Raw genomic sequence first — 25,167 nt, forward strand, 5'->3', positions numbered from 1 at the left:
TCTGTCCCGTCCTGCCCTGCAGCCCACGGAGGAGCAAAGTCGCCACCGCCGCCTGGAGAGGCGGGCGATGGTGGAGTGGGCTCGCCGCTGTCGTGCAGAGTCCAGGTTTGGCAGCCCGCGTGCCTGAACGAGGCTCGCGCCGCCGCCGAGAAGCAGCCACCTCTCTGTGTCCGGGAGCGGGCAGCGGGCAGCGGGCAGTGAGGTCGGCACCAGACATCGCCGAGATTGTGGCAGCCGCAGCCGCCGCCCCCCAGCGGGGCGGTCGGGGTTCCCGGGAGGGGAAGAGGGGGGGCCCACTCCAGGGGAGGTGTCCACCATGGTGAGGTCCCCGACCCGCTCCTTCCGTGCCCCCCCGGCCGCCGCTGCCTCCGGCCCCTCGGTGCTGCCGCCGCCGCCGCAGCTGCTTCGCCTCCTGCCGCCGCCGCCGTTGCTGCTACTCCTCCATCTCCAGATTGGATCACGGTGAGGGAAAAATGAGCGAGGAGACGGCGACTTCTGACCACGAGTAAGTGAACCCCTTCAGCTCCTGGCCCGCGGCACCCGAATCTAGGTTGCCTACCCACCTGCACCCCCTGAGAGTGTGGGGCTGGGGAGGAGAGCGTGTTGGGGAGATTGGATTGGTTTTGGGGGGAGGGGAAGGACATTCCCCTCTCCCCACCCCCATCCCTCTGCTTTGAACTGGTTTCTTTTGGGGGGGAGGGGGAAGCTGGTCAGACTCTGAAGGTAAGGGTCCCCCCACCCCCACGCAGAGAATGCACGAGTTGGGATGCTTTGCAAGGTGAGGTTGAAGTGCAATGAAGGACCCTGTTCTGTTTGCGTTTCCTCACTCCCCCCTCCAAGCACACCGACACGCACACACCTAGAATATTCATCCTTTTCTCTTTATAGCTATTTCACATGGAAACTCATGTGTGGGAGCACCATCCTGCAGCAAACTGCTCCAGAATCTTAATTGGATGAGTCAGTGACTGTAAATACAGATTAAGGCGCCCCTCCCCCTTTTTTCCCTCTCTTAAGATTTACCTATAATGTACTTTTTTTTTTTTTAAGTGGGAGTAGGGAGAGAAGCTTAACAATTTTAGAATGAAGTAAGAATAAAGAGAAAACAGAAAGGTATCTATTTGGGCTATTTCGTCTAAAATTTTTATAATCATCAATGAGAACAACTCCAGGATTATTTTTCTTTGAATGGTATCCCTTCAGGACATTCTTGTCAGCAGACCTAAAAGGAAGCAGGAATGGTTTAACAATATTTACATTGCTGAACATGTCGATGATCTCATTCATTAACTTTTCTTTACAAGCTATCTTGGGTTAAGGCTGTACTTATTTGGTCACTTCTGTTTGCCAAAGTAGTATTTTTTTACATTTAAATCGTTTAACTACGGATACATGGACATTTGGTGAGGCTGTGAACATATAGATAGATATAAATGGATACATTTTCTTTTTTTTATTGGGGATTGAAAACTGAAATTTTATCATTTTTCTTCCTTAATTTAAAAAGTTCACTTTTTATCTATGTTTTTAAAAGTTCAATTTTGGTTTTGTCTTCAGGAGGAAGGAATCTTGGGGTGGGAGAATTGTCATAAAGACAAATTCCTTTAAATAAAATATGCATTCCTCAGCACAAACCTCATAAAAAGAGGATTCTCAAGCTCAAAAAAATCTTCAGGCCTGTAAAGCAAGAAATAGCTTGAGAAATAGCAAGCAGCAGTCTGTTGAAAAAAAAAAAAAGCTCACGCTTCTGCTTAGCGGGTGTAGAAGGTGGACTGCTGCAGTGTCAGTGCAGCCAAGAAGCAGAAGTCGCCGCCATGTTCTCTTCGTCTCTTTTTGTGAATCGCTCTTATTTGCATAGCACAATCTTCATTCATAAAAAGTAATTAAACCACCACCACCTTGGACATTCTGAAAGCATTTGTCAAGGAAAGATCTTATGAGCTTGTTGAATTATGTGTCTCCAAGAAAATATCCGAATTGAAGAAGTAAAGAGAATTTGAAGTTTTAGGTCAATTTTTAAAAAATACACAAAAAAACAACCATCCCTGTTCACTGCATGTTGACACAGTTATGTGGGAAATATCAGTTCGGGGAGGTGCTGGCATCACGTGATCCACTCCATTCATAAAATACCTGGCTGTCCATTCACAGTGCAGTGCACTGTCTCTCAGCCTTCAGCAGATTAGACCTGTTTGGAGAGAGACTCAAAAGATCTTTTTCAGGGAATGCTTCTGGAAGAAAACCATTGAGCTTTACACAATGTGGGTTTTTTTGTTTGTTTTTGTTTTATATTGGAGGGTCTCTACATAAACAATTTAGCCTGGAACATCGAATTGAATTTTATTTAGGGAATAGGAAAGACTACTTAACCAAGGCCATATTTTCAGATGGAAAAAATATTGCCCTCTTGGCAATAGCCAACAGGAAACCCAAGTTAGAGAATTTGGATTTACATTAATGTATCTTCAGTAATGAAAATAGGAATTCTTTTTAGGCTTTTCTCTGACAAGTGGAAAGCACAAAGTGTATTGGGAATTAATCTGTTGATCATATTAATATTGACAATTCACATAAACCATTGAACATTCCTAATTTTTAAATCTCGTTTCAATATTTGAAGTATTTTGAATTTAAAATAGATGTTTTTTGACCTGAAGTATTTAAGTGTGAAATATAATATTCAAAAATATTTAAGTCATGTAATAGAAGACTATTTAGAAATTAGACCATATGTATTGACTTGTTAAAATTCTACATTTTTCAGACTTGGCTAATATAACTAATGAACTATTCATTAGGACAGTTTAATATTGATGCTAATAATAGGACTGAAATAACATCCATATTAAAATGAGAAAGATGCATTTTATCTTAATACTAAATCTGGAGGCTTTTACTTTTAAAAAAAGGATGGTATGCTTCAATTACATTTCTTTTTCCCTAGACATTAACAGTGAGTGGCAATGAATAAGTTAAATGTGATGTTCAGGTTTCTTGAATGTACTTTTCACTCAAATAATGTCATTGAAAAGTTTTAGATTGTTTTTTATTTAAAAGACCTTATTTAAATGAATGAATGATAGAGTATAATGTTTTATACTATCCAAAGAAAATGATTAGGCATAAAGACAATGTTTAAGGCCTTGCTTTTTTTGTTTAAAAAAATGGAGAAAAAAAATAAGCCACTGCCTTTCATTTCATTATTTGGGGGAACTTTAATAAAGATTTAGCCAACAAGGCCAGAGATTTAATTATGATAGGGAATTATACACTTACAGATTTTTACCTTTTTTGCCCAGATCTCAACTTAACAAGATGGGGGCAGGGTACCATTGGGAAACCATTAAGCTTCTCTAGTAAGAATAGTGCTAGGCTGTAGTCAAGGCCTCATTTTGCAATTCTTTCAGTTTCCTTCTAAAGTTGGAGTTTATTTTTAGGAAAGGATTGGTCTTTTAAAATATTATTAGTTACTGAATATTTACTTCATATTCAAAGTATTTGTGTATTAAGCAAGACAAATTTGAAGGGAAAAGGTTATATTGGGAAATTAAGAATGAAAACTACATTTCTTTTTTTTTTTTAATTTTATAGTATTTTATTTGATCATTTCCATGCATTTTTCATTAAAGACAAAGATCATTTTCTTTTCCTCCCTCCCACCCCCCGTGGCCGACATGTGATTCCACTGGTATCATATGTGTTCTTGACTTGAACCCATTGCCATGTTGTTAGTATTTGCATCAGAGTGTTCGCTCCGAGTCTTTCCTCTGTCATGTCCCCTCAGCCATTGTAGTCAGGCAGTTGCGATTCCCTCAGTTTGTCCTCTGCTTTTGGATAGTGTTTTTTTCTCCTTGATCCCTGCAGATTGTGCAGGGACATTACACCACCACTAATGGAGAAGTCCATTACGTTCGATGATACCACAGTGTGTTTGTCTCTGTGTACAATGTTCTCCTGGTTCTGCTCCTCTCGCTCTGCATCACTTCCTGGAGGTTGTTCCAGTTCACATGGAAATCCTCCACTTTATTATTCCTTTGAGCACAATAGTATTCCATCACCAACATATACCACAATTTGTTCAGCCATTCCCCAATTGATGGGCATCCCCTCATTTTCCAATTTTTGGCCACCAGAAAACTACATTTCTTATGGCAGTTTTAGTGTCTATTGCTACAATTTCCTCTAAAATTCATCTCCCTTAATGAATGATAACTAGAAGCTTATAATAGTGTGTATAAAGGAATGCTATGGGGAAAAAAAACATGGCAATTTTTCTGAATCAAGATTAAAGTTGAGTTACTTAGAGGACTAGACTAGAAAAATCTGCCCACTTATAAAATTACAAATTGACTAATATTTTAAAGAAAATATTTAAATTAATATTTGGAAGTAAAATGACACTTTCTAATTCATCTAGAAAATTCCGTTTTGATTTCCTGATTAAATTATGGTAGGGAATATTTAAGCTTTGTTGACAATGGATATGATAACATTTTCCTGTCTTTGGCAGTTTGGTGCTCATATAATAGATTTTTTTTTAATTAGCTGGAATGTTAAGCATTAGATTATTAGATATATCATAGCCAGAAGCAATGTAGTTTTGCAGGTCCTAGGTTTTCTTTGATAACATTAATTGTATAGAAATTTTATGATAGGAGCATTATTTGTCATTGATTAGTATAGTTTCTCAACATAATGTACTTAGTAGTCTAGTCCAAATAGCTTTCTAAAACAAACTTTTTACTTGAGGCATTATTGTACTTTGGAAAGAAAATTCTTGATTTGGATTCAGAGGACCTGGGTTTGAATTCTAACTTGTCATTTAATAACTGGATTACCTTATGAAAGTTCCATGACTTTCCTAAGTCTCAATTTCCTCATCCCTTTTATGAGGAGGTTGGCCTAAATGACCTCTAAAGTTCCTTCTAGGTCTATACTCCATTGTCCTTGTGTGATTGTGTATTTTATGCTACTAAAAAAGCTTTTCTTTAGAGGATCTGAAGAACAACTGCAATCTCTGGGGAGTATTTAATAATAAATTGTCATCAAACTAATGCTAATTTAACTTGATTTAATATTTTTCTAGTTTATTGTGAGGTATATTTTAAAAATTGATACAGTTCTGTTTGGTGTTCAAATCAGTTTCGCATTTCAAATAAATTAAAGGCTCAATATCAAAGTTCCAAATTTAGTTGATGGATCCTATTTGTTATATTAGGTAGCTTTGTGCTAGAAAACAGGATTGCTTCCTTACCCCTGGATAGGGAAATAGATGTTTAAAAAAGACTTATATTTAATATAACTTTAAAATAATTTAAAGAAACGTCACCTTGGCAATTTAACCAAAATGGCTTAGTTTTGGTGTTTTGCTTCTGTAAACATTTCTGTTCTAAATAATGGAGAGAGTCTGTACAATGGTCTACCCTTTTAATGATCCAAAATAACTAGCATCCTTCCCTTCCCCTGCCCCCCAACCATCTGTCAGGTAAAATTGTAATGTAGTGAATACTTGACACTTTTGGACTGTGGCAAAAAGTGATGAAATATGCTTTTTATAAGGACCAAACGATTAGAGAGGAGGTCTCTCTTTGCCTTCTTCTTGTGGTAGGCCCAAACTTTACATAATGAATTGACAACTATATCTAAAGACTGAATTTATCACTTTCAAGACTGATACTTCTTTTTCTAGCCTCCATTTATAGGATATTGCAGGTAGATAGGCAAATTAGAAGTACTTAATTCATCAGATTACTCAGAGAAGGGAGGTTAATAGGTTTGAAATTTAAAAGCTACTAATTGTTGGTAACAAAAAATAGAAGCCAGGAGAAAAGTACCAATGCTTTAATTCTGCTCTTGATAGACTTAAAATTTGTTCAAGCTTTCTTCAATTTAGGATTACGGAAGGAAATTCTAGTCCCTATGATAATAACAGTATTAGAACTGAAAAGTAAGTGGTTCTGTATTGCTCACTGAACCTAACCCATGCAAATGGTGTAAAATAGGCTCCTTTGTCATTGACAGTTTGGCCATTTGGTAGATTATGGAGTGGTTTGGGAGGATCAAGAAACTTACATGTAAGAAAACTGGGATCAGATCCTGGCCTGGGTGCTTCTTAAATCTATTCCTATGGATGGGCAAATCATTTTGTCTCTCTGAGCTTCAATTTCCATAGTGCTTACTCTACATACTTCAGGAAAGCTGTTTTAAGGAAAGCACTTTGTAAACCTTAAAAGACTAGAATGCCTTTATATACTAGTTATAGTGTATGTTCAGTAAGTAGTATAAGGAAAAATAGAGTATATATACATAATATTTTAAAGATGATTAATTTTAGCTATCTTATATGAAGAGACTTCATATATATTTTATAATAAACTTAGTGCTAGGCACTACTAAATTTTATGAGCAATAGCTTTTAATTGATTTCTCTCCCTCATATTTCCCTTCTCCAATTCAGCACCTACACAGGTGCCCAAATGATAGTCTTAAATCATAGGTCTCAAGAGATAGCAACTAGGTGGTACGTACAATGAATAGAACTCTGGGCCTGGAGTCAGGTAGATCTGAGTTCAAAGGAGGCCTCAGAAAGCAGTGTGATCCTGGATAAATCTCTTTACCTATTTGCTTCATCAGCTGTAAAAAGGAGATGATAACAGTACTTACCTTATAGGACCCTTGGGAAAAGCAAGAGATAATCCACATAAATCACTTAGCACAGTACTTGACACAAAGTGGTGATATATAAATGCCTATTCCCTTTCCCCTTCAGTGTCTCCCAATGTCTCTAGGGCAGGGTTTTTTGGTTTGTTTGTAAAATTCTTACCTTCCAGCTTAGTGTATTGATTCTAAGGCAGAAGAGCCCTAAGGACTAGACAATGGGGGTTAAATGATTTGCCTAGGTTCATATAGCTAGTAAGTGTGTGAGGTCATATTTGAACCCAGGACCTCCCATCTCTAGACCTGGCTCTCTATCCATCTGTCTGCCCCTGGATCAGGGATTCTTAACCTGAAGTCTGTGGATCCCCAAGAAGGGCTGTTTCAAGGATCTGTTTACTTGGATGTAAAACAATGGTATCTTAATTTTTACTGACCTATAACTGAAATTTAGCTTTCCTTTATTTATTTAAAACACTATTCTAAGGAATCTATAGGTTTCCCTAGATTGTCAGAGGAGTCCATGACACAGAAAAGGTTAAGCTAGACTTGTCTACTTGTTATTTTAAAATCTTTAGTGAGTCTGGCTTTATTCTACCTTTTTTCCCATTATTCTCTAATACTATCAAAATGGCCTGCTTGCTATTTTTAATGTACAATATTCCACTCTTTTCTCCCTGTTCTCCTACCCCTTTACATTTTGTTTTCCTCATACATGAATTCCTAATGGATAGGGACTATTTCATTTTTCTTTGTATTCCTAGCATCTAGCACAGTGTTTGACACAGAGTGGGTTTTAATGAATGTTTGATTGATGGATGCATTTCATCCTTTAATTGCTCAGGCATTTAGGCAAATTTAAGACAAGCAGAAATGTAATTTGATTGAATAAATAATTTGAAGTTAAAGGCTGGGCTAAATATGGGGGGAATTAAGGTTTATAATTAAAATTAAAGTTTGGTGCTTTGAGGCCTGGTCTTTTGGACTTAACAGCATGTGTGCATATGCTGCATTGGTTATATGTTCAAATAGAGAGCTATCCAGCATTATGAGTGTTGCTATTGGCTTGAAAGTAGATGAATAAGAACTGAATATAAATGAACAAGAAGAGCTGTTAGTTGTAAATACCAATTTGAGCAGTTGAGAAGAATATATTAACATAAAATCCGCTCCCATACTTAATTTATTGCTACCAATTAAAACAATGATAATTTTTTTTAGTTTTTCTTCAGTTTACTTTTTATGAATTGCAGTTGGTCTTCACAATTCATAATAATCTATTCAGTAAGAGGTGTACATTTAACTCTTTAAAAATCAAGGATGATAGCTAGACATGAACTTTTTCTACTATATTTCACTTTAATACCTCATTGAATCAGTGAATATCACTTATATTAGAACTAAATAATAATAATAATAATAATTTACATTAATGTTGTGCTTTAAAGTTTGTAAAATCTTTTCCATAAAAATCCTGTGAAGGTTGATAGAACAAGCATTAATTGTATTTTTAAAATGAGGAAACTGAAGCTCAGAATGAATGACTTATCAGCAACACATATGAAATCATGTACAACCCAGTTATATTTTTTAAAAATGAATTCGTGTAATAAAACATTGATTCCCTGGCCTAGGAGCTAATTTGAGAAAGATTGAATATAAAAGAAAATAATTTTCTTATGTGCTGTCATATAGACCATGTTTTGCTTTGGATATCTGAAGTGTATGTTCCATATATCATCTCTGTTCTTGAATTAGTAATAACTGATGAAAACTTTCTTGTGAAGATTTTGAGAAATTCTTTCTGCCAGGCACTTTGCATTAATACATTAAATATCTTAACCTACCTATTTCTTTTCATAGGGCCTCAGAGCGCATCTATTTCAACCCATACTTGGGTAAGAATTTATACTACATACAATATACCCTATAAATGGTTATCAGGTCTTTCTTTGAAGATCTCTAATGAGGAGGAACATTTACTTATGACCCTGTATTTGGATAATCTGTTTTCTCCAGAGGAAGCCAATCACATTTTTTGAACAAATAATTCAAAAATTTTAACTCAAATTAAGCTTAAATTTAGTTCTTTGTACTTTCTACCAGTTGTTTTTACTTTTACCAACAAGAATTGGGCTAATTCTTATTCTACATGAAAGCCCTTTAAATGCTTGAAGACATTGATCCCTCCAAAAGTTTAATCTATTCTCCACTAAATATCCCCAGTTCATTTTTCCAACCTCTTGAAATCATTAGTGTTTTGACTTTCACCTTATTACAAATCTTCTAAAAATGTGCCCAGATCTGAAGAAAACAAAATTTGGCATGATGAGAATAAAAGAATTATCACTGTCTTCTTGGACATTACTTTGCTTCTGAAACCCATAAATTCCATGAGCTGTTTTGGTTACTTTATCACTCTGCTGAGTTTATAGGGTTCTAAAATTGAAAATATTTTCTAGATAAACTGCTATTTGGCCATACCTTCCCAAATTTCTTCTTGTGAGACATTTTTAACTGCAAGTGTAAGATTTTTACCCAGTAGACAATTTCAGAGAAACCTGAGAAGACATGTATGAAATAAGACAGTGAAGTGAGAAGAATCAGAATAATTAATATAGTAACTATAACATTGTAAAGCAGAAGGTTTTTGTTGGTATCGAATCTTTATCAATACGGTGACTAGCCCTATTTCCAGAAGAACCATTATGAAATATGTTGCCTACCTGCTGACAAATGATTGACTCAGATTGAAATGTGTTTTTTGTTAATGGCCAATTTGGGATATCCGCAGTGCTGGGGAATTGTATTGTTTGAATGCATATTTGTTACAAGATTCTTGTTTTTCAACAGGATAATGGGAGGGAGAAAATTGTTTTTTTTATTCATTGAAAAAAGAAAAAGAAAAATTATTCAGAGGACATAGTTAAAAGCAGTAAGTTGAAGTTGTGGATAAGCAGTTTTAGGTTTGATAGAAGAAAAGACGTCTTTTGCTAACAGATGTTCAAAAGTGGTTGGGCTGCCTTGGATAGGTAACCAACCATCAATTCATTCATCTAAGTTTTCGATATTAGTCTTCCTCATTCTCCATATTCAGTCATTTGCCATCTGTCCTATTTTCTCTGTGTACACAGCTATCACCCTAGTTCAGACCTTCATCATCTCTTCCTATAATTGCTTTCTATTAAGTCTAATAGGCCTTGGTTTCAGTCTCTTCCTATCTCCATCTCATCTTTCAAACAGCTGCCAGGTTGATATTCCTAAAGGACAATTCTGATCTTCACTTCATTAGACACACCATCATCTCTTAGATAAAACACAACTCATCTCTTTGGCATCTAAAGTTTTCCATAGTGTGGGTCCAGCCAGGTTTTTTCTCATACTTCTTGCACATTCCTCTCCTTCCATGTTCATGGTCCATTTATTGCAACATAGGGCAAGCTGGGTGGCTCAGTGGATAGAGTGCAGGGCCTAGAGAAAGGAAGACTCTTTCTGAGTTCAAATCTGGCTTCAGGCACTTAATTAGCTATGTGACCCTCCGAAAGTCACTTAACCTTGTTTGCCTCAAATTTTTTATCTTTAAAATGAGTTAGAAGGAAATGGCAAACCAGTATCCTTGTCAAGAAAACCTCAAATTGGGTTATGACAAATTGTATGTGACTTAATAATACCACCATCATGCTCAACATTCCATCTAGTGCCTTAGGGCCTGTAATATTCTCCCTTCTCATTTCTGCCTAGTTCCTTTCACAGTTTGCCAGGTCCATGATTGTGAAATATTATGTAGAATATCAGGTTTTTAAAGATGTGTTGATTAGTTTTCCTGAATTTTTTTCCTTTTTTTTCCTTATTCTTTATTATGAAGATTGGTTTGGAGGGGGTGGGGCACAGGAACAACATAGGGGAAAGTATGAGATTTTAAAAACAAAACTGTCATCAACAAAAATCCATTAAACATATATGCAGCTCAAGTGGAAGTTCCTATGTTAAGTTTTTTTTTTTATTCTTCCCACCCCCTCCAATCTCTCCACAAGTTGTTAAGTTTTCTTAGCTGTGTAAATGTGTCACGCTCCCAAAGGAATGTGCTATGCTCTTTTTTTCCTGTAGGCACCTAATAAATGCTTGTTGTTATTGCCTTTCCAAGGTAACAATTAACGAATCTTATAAACTGCTACTAATATGCTAATGGGAGGAAGGCTATAAGCTTATCAGGCCTTTCCCTTCTGTTCCTAGGCCACCTGTGCTCTTTAACAAATGACTTTTTGGAAATAATAATTAGTATTGGGTCATTATTAACTTGTATAAATAAAGTAATAAAATTGTGTCTCCAGTTAAGTAAGAGCTTAATAAATGCAAGTTGAATTAAAATCCAGTATTCGTGGGGTTATTATTAAATTTTTTCTAATAAAAATTGAAAGAAAGGATGTTGACATTGTGATTTGTGTGACTGCTTACTCCACTGGTAGAGATTATTATAATACATTTTTATGGAAAGATCTCTGTGGGTTGCTGTAAGCAAAAAAAAAAAATCTTAGGTACCAATCTGCTAATGAGTTTCTAAATTTAATTGACAACAAGGATTTGTTAACATCTTACTATGTGTCAACTGCTTTGCTAAATTCTAGGAATACAAACAGTCCCCATCCACAAGGAACTTACATTCTAATAAAAGAGGCAGTAGGTAAACAAACTAGATAGATATAAGATATTGCTCAGTAGATGGAAGGCGGTCTTAGAGGAGAAAGCATTAGCAACTTGGGAGGACCTGGAAAGATTTCCTAGAGTTGGTGGGATTTGAGTTAAAGGAAGTCAGGGAAACCAAATGGTATGGAAATGGAAGAGTAGCAAAACATTACAGGTATGAAATGCCAGGCAGTGCTAGCCCAATACAAAAGCAAAGAAATGGGTGATGAAGTTTCATGTCTGAGGAACAATAAGCAGGTCAGTAAACTCTTAAGAAGCTTGGAAAGGAAGAAGTCAGGTTGGTTATGAAGAGCTTTCAATCTTAGATAAAGAGTTTGTTATTCCTGGAGGTAATAGAATGCCAAAGGCAGTCCTTGGGGGCTAGGGTAAAGGGGGTCATTGGAATTATACTTTAGTAAATATCAGTGGTAGATTGTAGAATGGATGGGAGTGGGGAGAGACTTGGGGTGGGGAGACCAAAAAGAAGACTACTGCAGAAGTCCAGATAAGAGGTAATAGGGACCTGAAATAGGGTGGTAGCTAAGTGGAAAAAGGAAGATGAACAGGATCAATTTTGTAAATGGTAGAGTCAACATGATTTGATTACAGATTGAATAGGTGGTATGAGTATAGAGTCAGGGATGACAGATTGTGAGCTATGGTGACTGGAAGGATTGTGGTACACTTGATACTAAAAGTTTGGAAGAGTAGAGAGTTTGAGGTTAAAGGTAATGAGTTCTGTTTGGATATGTTGAGTTTGAGATGTTGATGGAACATCTACTTTGAGATGTTTAAAAGGCATTTAGTGATGTGGAAAGAGACTGGGGTTAGAAATACAGATCTAGGAATCATCTTCATAAAGATAATTAAACCTGTGGGAGCCATCAAGATCACCAAGAGAGATTCATATAGAGTAAAAAGAGGACTGATACCAGGACAGAGTTTCTATAAAAACCTTTGAGAATTCATGTAATTAGACATGAGAGCATAAGATTTTAGTGTAGGAATGAATATGTGCACACATCTCAAAAATTATTTTAATAATGTTATGAAATATTTATCCCTCAAAAGGTTGACAGCCCCTGACTTTAGATGATGTAAGATCTCTTCCAGCTGTGACATTTGTTTTTGTTATTTGCTATTCTTTGAGGCACATTTAATAGATAAGGAAATAGAAGAAATTAAATGTAACATCCATTTCAGAATCAGGACTTGAAGACATGAATTTTTCTCCAGGTCATAACATATGTGTGCAAATAAAATTCTTTGATCCAAGCCTTATCCCACCATGCTCATTCACAGCCCAATATTCCATTGCTTCACAGAAGTAACCCTGATTTACTTAATTAGCTATACAATTTTGTGCATATATCTCTTCCACCTTGCTCAGTGTTCAGTCCATGCACGATTTCTTTTGGGAATCTCAGAATTTGTCTAGGTGTCTGCAGAAAATGGATAAGTTATGACTTTTATAATGTAATTTTTAAAAAAATTTATAAATTGATTATCACAGTCCATGGTTTATATGATCATCTGAATGAGCTGCCCCACAGGCTACTTGCTCTATAGATTAATTTTAATAAGGATTAAGGAAAATCACCTTATTTCAGGAATGGTTTTAGGAACCTTTAATTTTTTAAGGCAAAGATACTTTAAAAATTAAAAATGAGAGTATAGCAAACAAAGCAATGATATTATATTGTGGCAAGTTGCAAGTGTGGAAGAGAAGAAATGACAGAAAGTAGCCTAGAGGAAAGAGGTAGATAGTAGAAAATACTTTTCTTCTATCTGCCAAACAGCAGTACTTCCAACAAATTTCTTTAGATCTGTTACTGTTTCCATCAGTAGTGACAATATCAGCCTCTTCCTAGACTACCACATTCAAAAGGACACTGTTAACCCCAGCCAAAGCAACTCGGCCCTATGGGGATAGTCTACCATTATCATAGCCTCATTCCATCTTCATCATTGGTTATATTATGCCTACCTCCATCACATCTTGCTCAGGCTTCTCCTTAAATCTTTTCCAGGACCATATTGTTTTCTGTTGCCAGACCCTTCCCCCAACCTTTGTCAAAAATGTCTGCTAGAACTTTTTTTTTTCCTCCTGGTAATCTATTTATGGTCTGCTCTTTGACTTCTGGTGGGATACTTTTAGTAAAGCAGTTATTTTTGAGGAAGGAGTCAGGATTAGGAAGTAATTTTGTTTCTAGGGTGGAAATAACTGTTTTTGCTTATGGGAGAATGAGTTAGAAGTTAAGGGGGAGACCTTATTGTAAAAGGGTAGCCAGCAGTTCATTTTAGAAATATCCTCTAATTTAAATGAAGTAAAGATAATGCTAATGATTCTGAACCCAAACTAATCTTATGGATAGGTAAAATATATAAATTCTTTTTCCATAGGCTTCTTTATTAGTGGGCAGCTAGTGGAGAGGAAGACAGAGGGATACAGTGACCTGGGGAGATAGGAAGTGTGAGGTGATAGAAGTATGATATAGAGAAGAATAAAGATTTTACTTTTAGGTCTTAGCCAATAATAATTTGCCAACCATTGTCATTGGTTTTCCTAGTAATTGGGAGATGCTAATCTAGAAGAAGTAGAAGAGATAGTAGAGTCTATAACTAGAGAGGAACTAGGGACCACCTTTTTGAAGATGCTATTAAACACTAGAGATATTTTGCTTTAGTTCTGTTGGGTTTCTCTCTCTTTTTTTTTTTTGAAAATTTTATTTAGTCAATTTAGAACATTATTCCTTGGTTACAAGAATCATATTCTTTCCCTCCTTCCCCTCCCCCCAACCCTTCCCATAGCCCATGCGCAATTCCACTGGGTTTTACATGTGTCCTTGATCAGAACCTATTTCCATGTGGTTGATGTTTGCACTAGGATGTTCATTTAGTTTCTCTCTCTTGTTAAAAAAAAAGCTTCTTATGGAAGTATAATGATGTAGTGAAAGCAGAGGGCTTGGAATCTGGATGAAATATTTAAGTTCTGGCTCTGCCATAATGTCATTGTAACTGTAGGCAAGTTTCCTAATCTATAAATGGGAATGATACTATCTGCCAACCTACCACACAATATGAAGGTCAAATGAAGTTTTGAGAAAGTGCAGTATTCATTGACTGAATCATGTAAGGGGAGATTTGTTACCAAAAGCAGTCAAAAGATTTATTTTATTCAAGTGAGTAAATGAACACTCCTTGGGATTGTCTAGTTCTAACAGAGGAAAAGGATTTAGTGCCCTACCTTATTCAGTAAGCCTTTTTCCTCTGGTAAAGAGACTGTTTGGACCACATATATTCCAGGAATGATGAGGATATATTTCTGAATATGTATTTCATTGACTTGTGATATAGCAAGAAAATGATTAATAAAAGGAAAAATCTCATGTAGGCACAATTCTAAGAGAAGCTGCTGGGGATCTGTCTATGGAATATTACAGGCAAGTATATAAATTGCAAACAAACATGTAACAAAAAAATGACCTGATTGACCAAGTAAAACATAGTCAGGGTCTTTAAGATTCTATCATCTAGTAGATGTAGGTTTAAAAATGTTGAAGAGTATACAAAAGTATTTGTTTTTCATTATTCAGTTTTCTGATATGTAGTATTTGTAAAACTTGAGAAAAATCAATAAATCAGTAGTTTAAAAACTTCAGGGGGAAATTGTTTTTATCTTTAATTGTAAAATATATGTCAGGTTATAAAACTGTATCCACATATATTTTGTATATGATGTATTATAGTAGTATATTTGATTTAATCATATTTACCCCTATTCTCATAACTTGGAAGTAAGAAATCCCCAAATTACTAGTGTCTGTGGAAGCATTGCCTTGAAAAAGGGCCTGAGGGAAGTATGAATATGAAAAATTCAAATAATTAAATCTTGGTGATACATTGAAAGCAAGCAACTAGGCTTTTGAGTTAAGTGTAAAATTGAAGTAAAAAACTTTTGGCTTATGATTATAAAATTTGACACTATATATCTAGCCCCAAATTCCACAGTTATAGAAACTGAGACTAGTGTAGATAATAAGTCATACAGGTCATAACGGCCAGTATTTGAATTCAGATTCTCTTGACTACAAATTCAGTGATCATTCACACTATACTACAACCTGCCTCAAATCAGCCCATCATAAGATAAAATACAGCCTAAGAAATTCTAGTTATTTACTTCTACAGAGCAAAGAAAAGGAAGAACTTAAGTGCTTTATAGCACTACATCCAGAGATTCTGGTACAACTTCAGGTTATTCCTATAGCTGAAAATATTGGGTAAGTACAAGGGGAGGAGGCAACTTGGTGTGTGATAAGAACCCTGTCAGCAAAGGTCCTGACAGATGACCTAAATTTTGTCTTGGCTTGTGTTCTTTTTCTTTTTTTTAATTATCTTTTTATTTATTTATCATCAACTATACGTTATAACAAATTTTCACACAAGTTTTCCTAAGTTATATGACCGAACTTAGCTCCTTTCTTCCCTTCCCTATCCCCTCCTGGTGCTGGAAGGCAATTCAATCTGGGTTATACTCGTATCATCATGTATAACATTTCCATGTTGTTCGTTTTTGAAGGCAATCTTATAAAACCAAAACTTCAAAACATCACCACCACCCCCCAAAAATTGAAAAATCATATACTGTCATCTTCATTCCAACTCCACCAGTTCTTTTTCTGGAGGTGGATAGCATTCTTTGTCATAAGTCCCTCAAAATTATTCTGGATCATTGTATTACCAATAATAGCAACATCTATCACACTTGATCATTCCACAGTGTTGCTGCTACTGTGTATAATGCTTTCCTGGTTCAGCTTATTTCATTCCGCATCAGTCATGTAGGTCTTTCCAGCTCTTTCTGAAATCATCCTGTTTGTTATTCCTTACAGCACAATAATATTCTATCACCGTCATATACCGCAATTTGTTCATCGATTCTCCATCTGATGGACATTTCCTTAATTTCCGATTCTTTACCACCACAAAAAGAACAGCTATAAAATTTTTTTCAAGCAGGTCCTTTCTTTCCCTTTAAAAATTTCTTTGGGATATAGACCTAGTAGTGGTATGCACTGTATGACCTTTTTGGCATTAATTCCAAAAATGCCCTCCAGAATGGTTGGATCAGTTCACACTGGTTTGTTTTCTTATTAGCTGAGTGAGTTGAACAAGTTATTTAAAATCTCTTGAATCACTTTCTTTATCTGTAAAAATATGGGGTTTAAATATTTCTTTAGGGGCAGTTAGGTAGCTCAGTAGATGGAGAGCCAGGCCTAGAAACAGGGAGGTCCTGGGTTCAAATGTGACCTCATACACTTCTCAGACACTTGCCCGGTGTGGCCCTGGGCAAGCCAATTAACTTCCATTGCCAAGCCCTTGATGTTCTTTTGTCTTGGAACCAATATTTAGTATTGATTTTAAGATAGAAGGTAAGAGTTTTTTTAAATTATAGGACCTTCCAATTTTAATGTTTTGTGATTATTTAGGAGGTATAATGGAAAGAATTTACTATTTGGTGTCTGAAGAACCCTGGGTTTGAATGCTCCCTCTGGTGCTTGGTAGCTGTGTGACCATGGGAAACTAATTCACTTAAATTATTTGGTCTTTAGTTTCCTTATCTGAAATAATTATACCTGTGGCTCTTTGCCTACCTCACAAGGTTGTTGTGATAATTTAAAGTGATATATATAGAGACATTGCCTATAACCAAAAAAATCTAAAAATACAAGCAATCATCATCATGATCATCTTTGATTTCATCCAGCCAGCCACTTGCTCCATTGCTTTCATACTCTTATTTATTCTGCAGAGTTCTTGTCTAATTTACCCAATGTGCTGGAGTCTTTATTCTTTTAGTATTTTCCTATACAGAATGTAAAGTGATCATCTTTGACCAAAAGAAATCAGTTCCCTCTCTCCTACCAGAGGAATGGAAAAGGAAGAACTAATTGAGAATCGATTTTCATTGTTCAGTTTATATATAATCAATCACAAATCAAACCATTCAACTTTTTTTGGGTTGCCATTATTATAAACTTTATTGGAAAATAAGTTTTACAGTAAGGGGATGTGAAATGAATGCTTCAATTACTATACTATTTTCAGAAATTTTCCTGCCTCAGCTGTCATGACAAATCACAATTTATGAGCAATTTCATTATAAGTAAAGAATAAATGCTAATACAGGCTCTACTTTTTAAAGAATACATATTTTAATAGAAGTCAATAAAAGTCAATGACAAACTTTTTTCATTTGGAAAAGAAAAATAGAAACATTACTTTAAGAACTATCTTTTTGTTTTTGTTTTTACTTTTTAATTTTATTTAATTAGATGATTTAGAATAATTTCCCCTGGTTACAAGACTCATGTTCTTTCCCTCCTCCCTTACCTAATGCACAATTCCACTGGGTTTAACATATGCCATTGATCAAGATCCATTTCCTTATTATTAATATTTGCACTAGGGTGATCTTTTAGAGTCTACTTTCCCAGTCATAGCCCCACTGACCCATGTGATCAAGCAGTTGTTTTTCTTCTGTATTTCTTTTCCCACAGTTCTTCCTCTGGATGTGGATAGTGTTCTTTCTCATATGTCCCTCCAAATGAATAAAGAACTATCTATTTGAAAGGAGACAGATGACATTTTATAATAAAATTATGAATATTCCATTCATAATTTCTTAAAGGTATAAAATTAGAGATTTGTTCTTCACAATTATTTTCATCATAAAAATGTTTCTTTATTATGTACATGCTTACATATGGGTTTTTCTTGGCTAAAATACATGCAAGTAACAACATTATAAACAGATTAAAAAATCTGTCAGCTTTAAGAATGCCCTTTCAAATAAGGCACTCATATTTGGAAATAGAATATAGCAACCAAATTAAATAAAATTTTTAAAAGATGCCTTTTATTAAGCAGTCCTCCTGATTCCATGTAGAACTTTGGAAGGAGGAACTGATTGCATTTCCACTCATTAACAATTAAATGTGTAATAAAAGCAATTGTACTTCATCTTAAATCCCTAGGACTACAAAAAATGGTTTAAGTGACCAGGGCCAGTCCCTTAGATGCATTCAGCATAACAACTTATTTCTGCTGATGAGCATTCAAATGGTAAAATCTTTCCTACAATTGTGAACCAGTTGCAGAAATATTCAAGAGGGAAAAGACAATCCAGATTGCTTTGGGGGCCAGTAAATGCCTTCTCCCCACTCCCCCAAATAAAATCTAATCACTTTAACTTTGTATTGCAAAAAACGAACAACTTGTCATTCATTAAAGATCATTCTGTCTCTTCATTTATCACTTGGAGTAGATCTTTATTTCATTCTCAAAAAATAACCCAAACCCCTTACCTTCCATCTTAGAAACAACCCTATATATTAGTTCTAAGGCAGAAGAGTGGTAAGGATTAGGCATTGGGGATTAAGTGACTTGCCCAGGGCTACACAGCTAGGAAGTATCTGAAGTCACATTTGAATCCAGGACCTCTTGTCTCTAGACCAGGCTTCCCCATTCACTGAGCCACCTACTTGCCCCCATCTTTATTTTTCTTAATGACTTTGTCAGTTTGATGGACTTACAACTTGCTATTTCAGTTGAATTTTTGGAGGTGTTGAGCCCTGTCATCATAGAGTAGAGGGAGTAGTTGGAAAAAACTGATAAAAAAGCTCTTTCTATTTTCCATGTTAAATATCTGATTATTAGCATGTTAGGTATTGAATACTACCACTGACTAATGATATGAGCTAAAAAGAATGAGGATGCTTCATCTTAATCTTCTTCCCTAGGTCTTCCCTTCAACTTTTCTTTCTCCTTAGTGGTTTGTAGTTTGAAATATATTATTTCATTATAATAATTAAATTAAAAGTAATTAAAATAGAAATTACCATATCTGGATAATTGAGACTTAATGGTCCAATTTTCTACCTCCTTGCTTAGGTATTCTTTGCTGTCTCAGTTGCGTGTTAAGAAATCGCCAATTATCTTTACTAGTAGCTGGGATAATTTGTCATTTATATTTGGATTTTTGAAGTGCTGTGGATTTTGTAGCAGATTTATTTTTTAAATTATATTTTGCATAGACTAATTAAAATCCATTTCCTGAGCATATAGTGATTGTCTGGTAGGAAGCAGCAATTTTGGGAGCATAATGGATGATAATGGCAAAGCTCACTTGCAATTTAAAATGTGTAATGGATAATTTGTGCAGATAATCAAGTTTAACTTTTTAAGTGTGGATGGAATTTTTATGTTGGATTGTATATTTAGCTTTTAGTTTTAAAAAATTTCATTAGGATTTGATTTACTACTTTTTTTTAAAGTTAGAATTCTGATTAATAAAGAGTTCTGTTTATAGTTTACTCTTTCCCAAAAAGAAAAACAGATTAAATTTGACTTTCATCAGCTGTTGATGGACTTATTTCCTTCTCAAGAAAATTCCATAAAAGAAATTAAACTAGGTTATGTCCTCAGTCTTTCCTTTTCTCTTACATTGCTCCATCTTTTTTTTCCCTTTTCACTCCATAAAACACTTGCTGCCATGCAGCAAACTTGAACAAACTAATGGGCAGTAGCTTTTTATTGGTAATTTTTACTTAAACTAAACATCTTAATAGTGCTTATGTTAGTTTATGATAAATCTTTAGAAGTTACTTTTGATTTATCCAATCATACAAGTTGGTAATAGATTAGACAGACTATATATACTGACCTTTGCCCTAGGGAAAATCTTTATATATGAGTGGAGTGTTATTTGATTTGAAGGAGACCAGGAGGGAGCATGTCTAAAAATATTTTCCTCACCTCTGTTAGAAGTTGATTCTTTTGAATTAAATATCATCTTGTACCCTTATTCTCTTTTAAATTGACAATTTGTTGGGTAACACTTTGAATATGAATTAATCTGTTGAATATATTTTTGTTAGAATGGATCCTAGGGTGGAAGGAGAGCTCAAAAATGGGGGGAAAGAGATTGAAGACAGAAAGAAAAGGAGGTTGGTTCTCTGAAATTTAGGTTCAGTTTATTAAACATTTAATTGCCTTCAATTTCTTAGGCACACAAAAAAATGAAAATGGTTCTTGCCCTCAAGGATCTTTCATTCTATTGGAAGATAACATCAAATACAATATATATACCATAGAATTTACAGTGCCAAGGAGGCACTAGTAGTGGGGGGTGGGGGTGTCAAGGCATCAGAATAGTCTTCCTGTAGGAAGTAACCTTTGAATTCCACTTGGAAGGAGGGAATTCATTCTAGATTCTCTATAAAAACATCTCCTGTGACTTAGAAGTTAAGAGATTTGCCTATGGATATATAGCTAGTAGGTGTTGATATTTTAACCTAGTCTTGATTCCAGGCTCAGAACTATTATATTTTGTTCCTACTACCTACTTCACCATTTTAAATAACTCTGACCTTGCTCTCCTTAATACTGGCATCACATCACAGTGTGTTTTTCGACTACATATGTGATGAGGTTCCTCCCCTTTTGTTTAATTATTTTCTCCTAAAAGTGTTGTGCAAAAAAAAAAATTCTTATAATTAAAGTTTTACTTTATTGGTTGTAAAATTGATTCTCATAGGGAATATAATTATAGGTCAATTTTCTGTCTTCTGGAATTAGAACTCACCTTGCCCCTTAGCAAGATGACTCTGAAAGTCTTTATTACTTATTGCTGAAATATAGGCAGTATTTACTCTTTCTAGCATTAGTTTGCAGATACCAGAAATCCTAATTTCTTGTATCCTAGCAAGTTGATTAATTGGCTATTGAAAACACAATGCTTTTAAAAATAATAATTGTTAATTATTCTTTAGCAGTATTGAAATGATAAAATTGTTTCAAAGAACTACTCTTGTTCCAAGTGCTTTGGCTCCATTTGACACAATGTGCTGTGACTAGCCTTTGTTTAAACTTTTGAAGTCATCCTTGAAAGTTAAATATATCAGACTTGATAAAATGGTCATTATCAGTATGGTTTATCAAGTAGGCTTATGTGCTCTATGGCTTTACTTCAGAAACATTAAACATTTAGCTTATTAGTAGTATCCCAAAACCAGATTAGCTTTGACATCCATCATACTTTGTTGTCATATTTGGACTTGAAATTTAAAAAATCCTATGCCTCTTTCATATGAACTACAAGCTAATTGGTTCTTCTGTTCTGTTATTGTGCACCTGATTATATTAGACATGAGTATAGGATTTTACATATATCTATATTAAATTTCATCTTGTTGATTATAGCTCACCATTATAGGACTAAGGATATGTTGAAATTCAAGTTTCTATTATGTAGCTATGTATTAAATAACCCATGAAAGGTGAGAAGGGGCCAGATATAAATGATGCTTTTAAGGTACATTTCACAACTGATTGAATATGGGGGAAGAAGAGTCAGGGATAATTGGAGTTCAAAATCTTGGTGATTTGGAAAATGAATGGTGGATACTCTAAAAAATCAGGAAGTTTAGGATAAGGGCTGAGTTTAGGAGAAAATGATGGGTTCCACTTTTGGATAATACTGTTTTAGAACTTCCAATTAAAACTGTCTAAAGGGGATTTGGTGATGCAGGACTAGAGTTTGGAAGAGATATCCCATATATACATATACATATATATATATATATATATATATATATATATATATATATACACATATAAATTTGATAACCACTGGAATAGAGCTAATAATGGAAATCACGGGAACAGATGAGATCACCAAAGAGAAGAAATGAGGATTTAGGACAAAGTCTTGAAAAGGGTATCCATGCCAAAGGGGTGAGAGATCCATGATGGTCTGGCAAAGGAGATTAAAGAAATCATTAGACAGGTAAGAGGAGGACCAGGAGAAATAAGTTTCACAGAAGCTAACAAAAGCCAAGAATTTTCAAATATAGTGTATAATCAGTGTTGTAAAAGCAGCAAAGGAAGTAAAGGAAGGTGAAGATTGAGGGGGTGAGATCTTTTAATTTTAGCAAATTAAAAAAAATCATTGCTGACTTTTCAGAGACCAAGAATTAAAAGGTCAGAATCGAGTATACAGGGAATTAAGAAAAAAATGAGCCTCTACATATAAAAATCTCTTCTTCCTGTAGCTAAGCTGGCCTAATACTTATCCATTGATTTTTTTTTCATTTTTTTATTGTCATGCAAAACACTTCCATATTGGTCATTGTTAAAGGGCAAAGTCATATATAACCATAAAACCAAAGATACACTGATGTGAAAGATGATTCCAACATTTCTTTCTTTGGAGGTGGATAACTTTCCCTGTCAAAAATCTTTAAGGATTGCCCCAGATCATCACATTGCTGAGATTAGCCAAGTTTTCACAAATAATCATCATCCAATATTGCTGTTCTTATGTACAATGCTCTCCCAGTTTTGCTTATTTCACTCTGCATCAGTTCCCATAGATCTTTCCAGCTTTTTCTGAAATCATCTTGCTTATCATTTATGGCACAATAATATTCCATCACCAACATGTATCGCAATTTGTTCAGCCATTCCCCAATTGATAGACATCCCCTCAATTTCCAATTCTTTGCCACCACAAAAAGAGCAGCTATAAATATTTTTGTACAAGTCAGTCCTTTTCACCTTTTTTTTTAATTATCTCTTTGGGATACAAATACAGTAGTGGCCTTACTATATCAAAGGGTATGCAGTTTTATCACCCTTTGGGTATAGTTCCAAATTGTCCTCCAGAATGATTGGATCAGTTCACAACTCTACCAACAATATATTAGTGTTCCAATTTTGCAGCATCCCTGCCAACATTTAGCACTTTCCTTTATTGCCATATTTGGGCAATCTCTATTTATTGATTCTTTTAAAAGGAAAGACCTAAAAATAATTTATTATTTTTAACTGCCTTAATACCTCAAGTCAATAAGCATTTATTAAGTGTAATAGTAAGCTGTTTTCCATGCACTGTGCTATATGCTGGAAATACAAACAAGCAAAAAGAAGAGAATCAATTTGTGGTCTCAAAGAGCTTATAGTCTAATCTACAATACATAAAAAGAAGTTCAAAAAGGGAGGAAGTAAAAGTAAAGGGACTGAGTATGGGGAACATAGTAGAGAAAGCCAAAAGCATCAGGAATCTAGTCTAGAGAGAAATGAAGACATGAGTAGCTCAGGGGTTCTACTTACAGTGGGAAGTCTTGGAAAGAATCAAACAATCAAGGAATAGAATACAGGAATGAGGAAATTTTCAGTGTTTGAAGTTCAAATGGAGTGAACTTTAAGGATGAAATTTCGGTGCCATGTAGTGAAAATTCTGAGAATCAGAGGGTATTGGCCAAAAAGAGCCAGCTTGACATAGAATTGATAGATTTCTGAGAATCTCTTCCTTGAGCAAATCAGTTTTCAAAGAGATATTGCAAAGAATGTATTTTACAAACACACATATTATTTCCGAGTTGTTTTTCTTTAGATGTCATATTAAATTGTCCTAATGAGAATTGTCTTGTTCTAGGGAAATTCCTGTGGTTGAAGTTTTTGGAATATTTTTTTACAAATGGATCCTTTTCCTTTTTTTTTTTAATCTCTTTGGGATATAGACCTAGTAGTGGTTTTGCTGGGTCAAATGAAAATGCACAATTTTAGAGCCCTCTGGGCATAATTCTGAATTACTCTCCAGAAGGGTTAGATCAGTTCACAACTCTACTGACAGTGTATTAGTGTCCCAATTTTTCACGTCTCTTCCAAAACATGTCATTTCCCCTTTTTGTTCTATTAGCCAATTTGATAGGTGTGAGGTGGTACCTCAGTGTTGTTTTAACTTGTATTTCTCAAATTAGTAGTGATTTGGAGCATTTTTCACATGGCTATAGATAGTTTTAATATTTCTTCATCTGAGAATTATCTGTTTTTATCTTTTGACCATCTATCAATCAGGGAATGCCTTATATTCTTATGTAACTTCGACTTAGGTCTCTGTATACTTGAGAAATGAGGCCTTTGTCAGAGATTCTTGCTGTAAAAATTTTTTTCTCAGTTTTTTGTTTCCCTTCTAATTTTGGTTGCATTGGTTTTGTTACAAACTTATTTTTAATTCCCTCACTATTAAACAGAGCTAAGCAGTACCATCACAGTTAATTTCTTTGGCCAAAATGAAGTTACTTGAATTACTCAAACCATTCAGGCAAGAATGAAACCTATTCCAAAAGTATGAACAGATCAGAAATGATAGAATTCATAAAATTTAGGAGAATTTTTTTTTATGAAAGAGAAGACAAGTCCTAGCTTCTTTTGCCACATAAAACTTATGAAGGGATGGGATAACATCTCTTTTTCTGAGTAAATTGAACCTTAAAGAATCATAAAGGATGTCAGAAATTCAGGACATGTCCTTAGACCCTCAACGGAAAAACTAAGATGAACGAACAGAGCTTACTTATTTCTGGCTCCTAATACTCATTAGTACATTTTGTCCCAAAACCTGTAGTACTAACAAGACAGATTCACCTTCCCCCTTTTCCTTCATGGCACAAGAAAAGTTAAGAGTTTTAACAGGACCTTTAGTTATCCAAAGACCTTTATAGAGAGGGAAGCATGGAATAGTGAAATAGTACTTTTTGGGTCTCAATTCAGTGCTTATAGAGGACTGGACTTGCTGATTTCCAAAGTCTGTTCCAGGACTGTCTCTTCTAAGGTTCTGGATATTCTTCTTATTTTAAAATTTAAAATTACCTGATAAAAACGTCCTAATACTTTACTGTATAGGATATCCCAAAAGTCTCAATGCAGAATCTCAGAAGAGTCATTAGTTATAGACTGGAATATACCTTGGAAATCAAATAG

At 35.0% G+C, this 25,167-nt stretch overlaps 1 protein-coding gene across 1 annotated transcript in view; it reads left to right on the plus strand.

Moving 5' to 3' along the window:
* The first annotated feature begins 372 nt into the window (after nt 1–372).
* Nucleotides 373–25,167, plus strand: part of SPRED1 (sprouty related EVH1 domain containing 1) — a 146,559-nt gene continuing 121,764 nt past the window's right edge. The window contains exon 1 of the mRNA XM_007480021.3: nt 373–505. Coding sequence (XP_007480083.1) covers nt 474–505 — 32 coding nt within the window. The 5' untranslated portion in view covers nt 373–473. The remainder of the gene's footprint in view (nt 506–25,167) is intronic.

Source organism: Monodelphis domestica, chromosome 1 (assembly GCF_027887165.1).
Source record: "Monodelphis domestica isolate mMonDom1 chromosome 1, mMonDom1.pri, whole genome shotgun sequence".
NCBI classification, from domain to species: Eukaryota; Metazoa; Chordata; class Mammalia; order Didelphimorphia; family Didelphidae; genus Monodelphis; species Monodelphis domestica.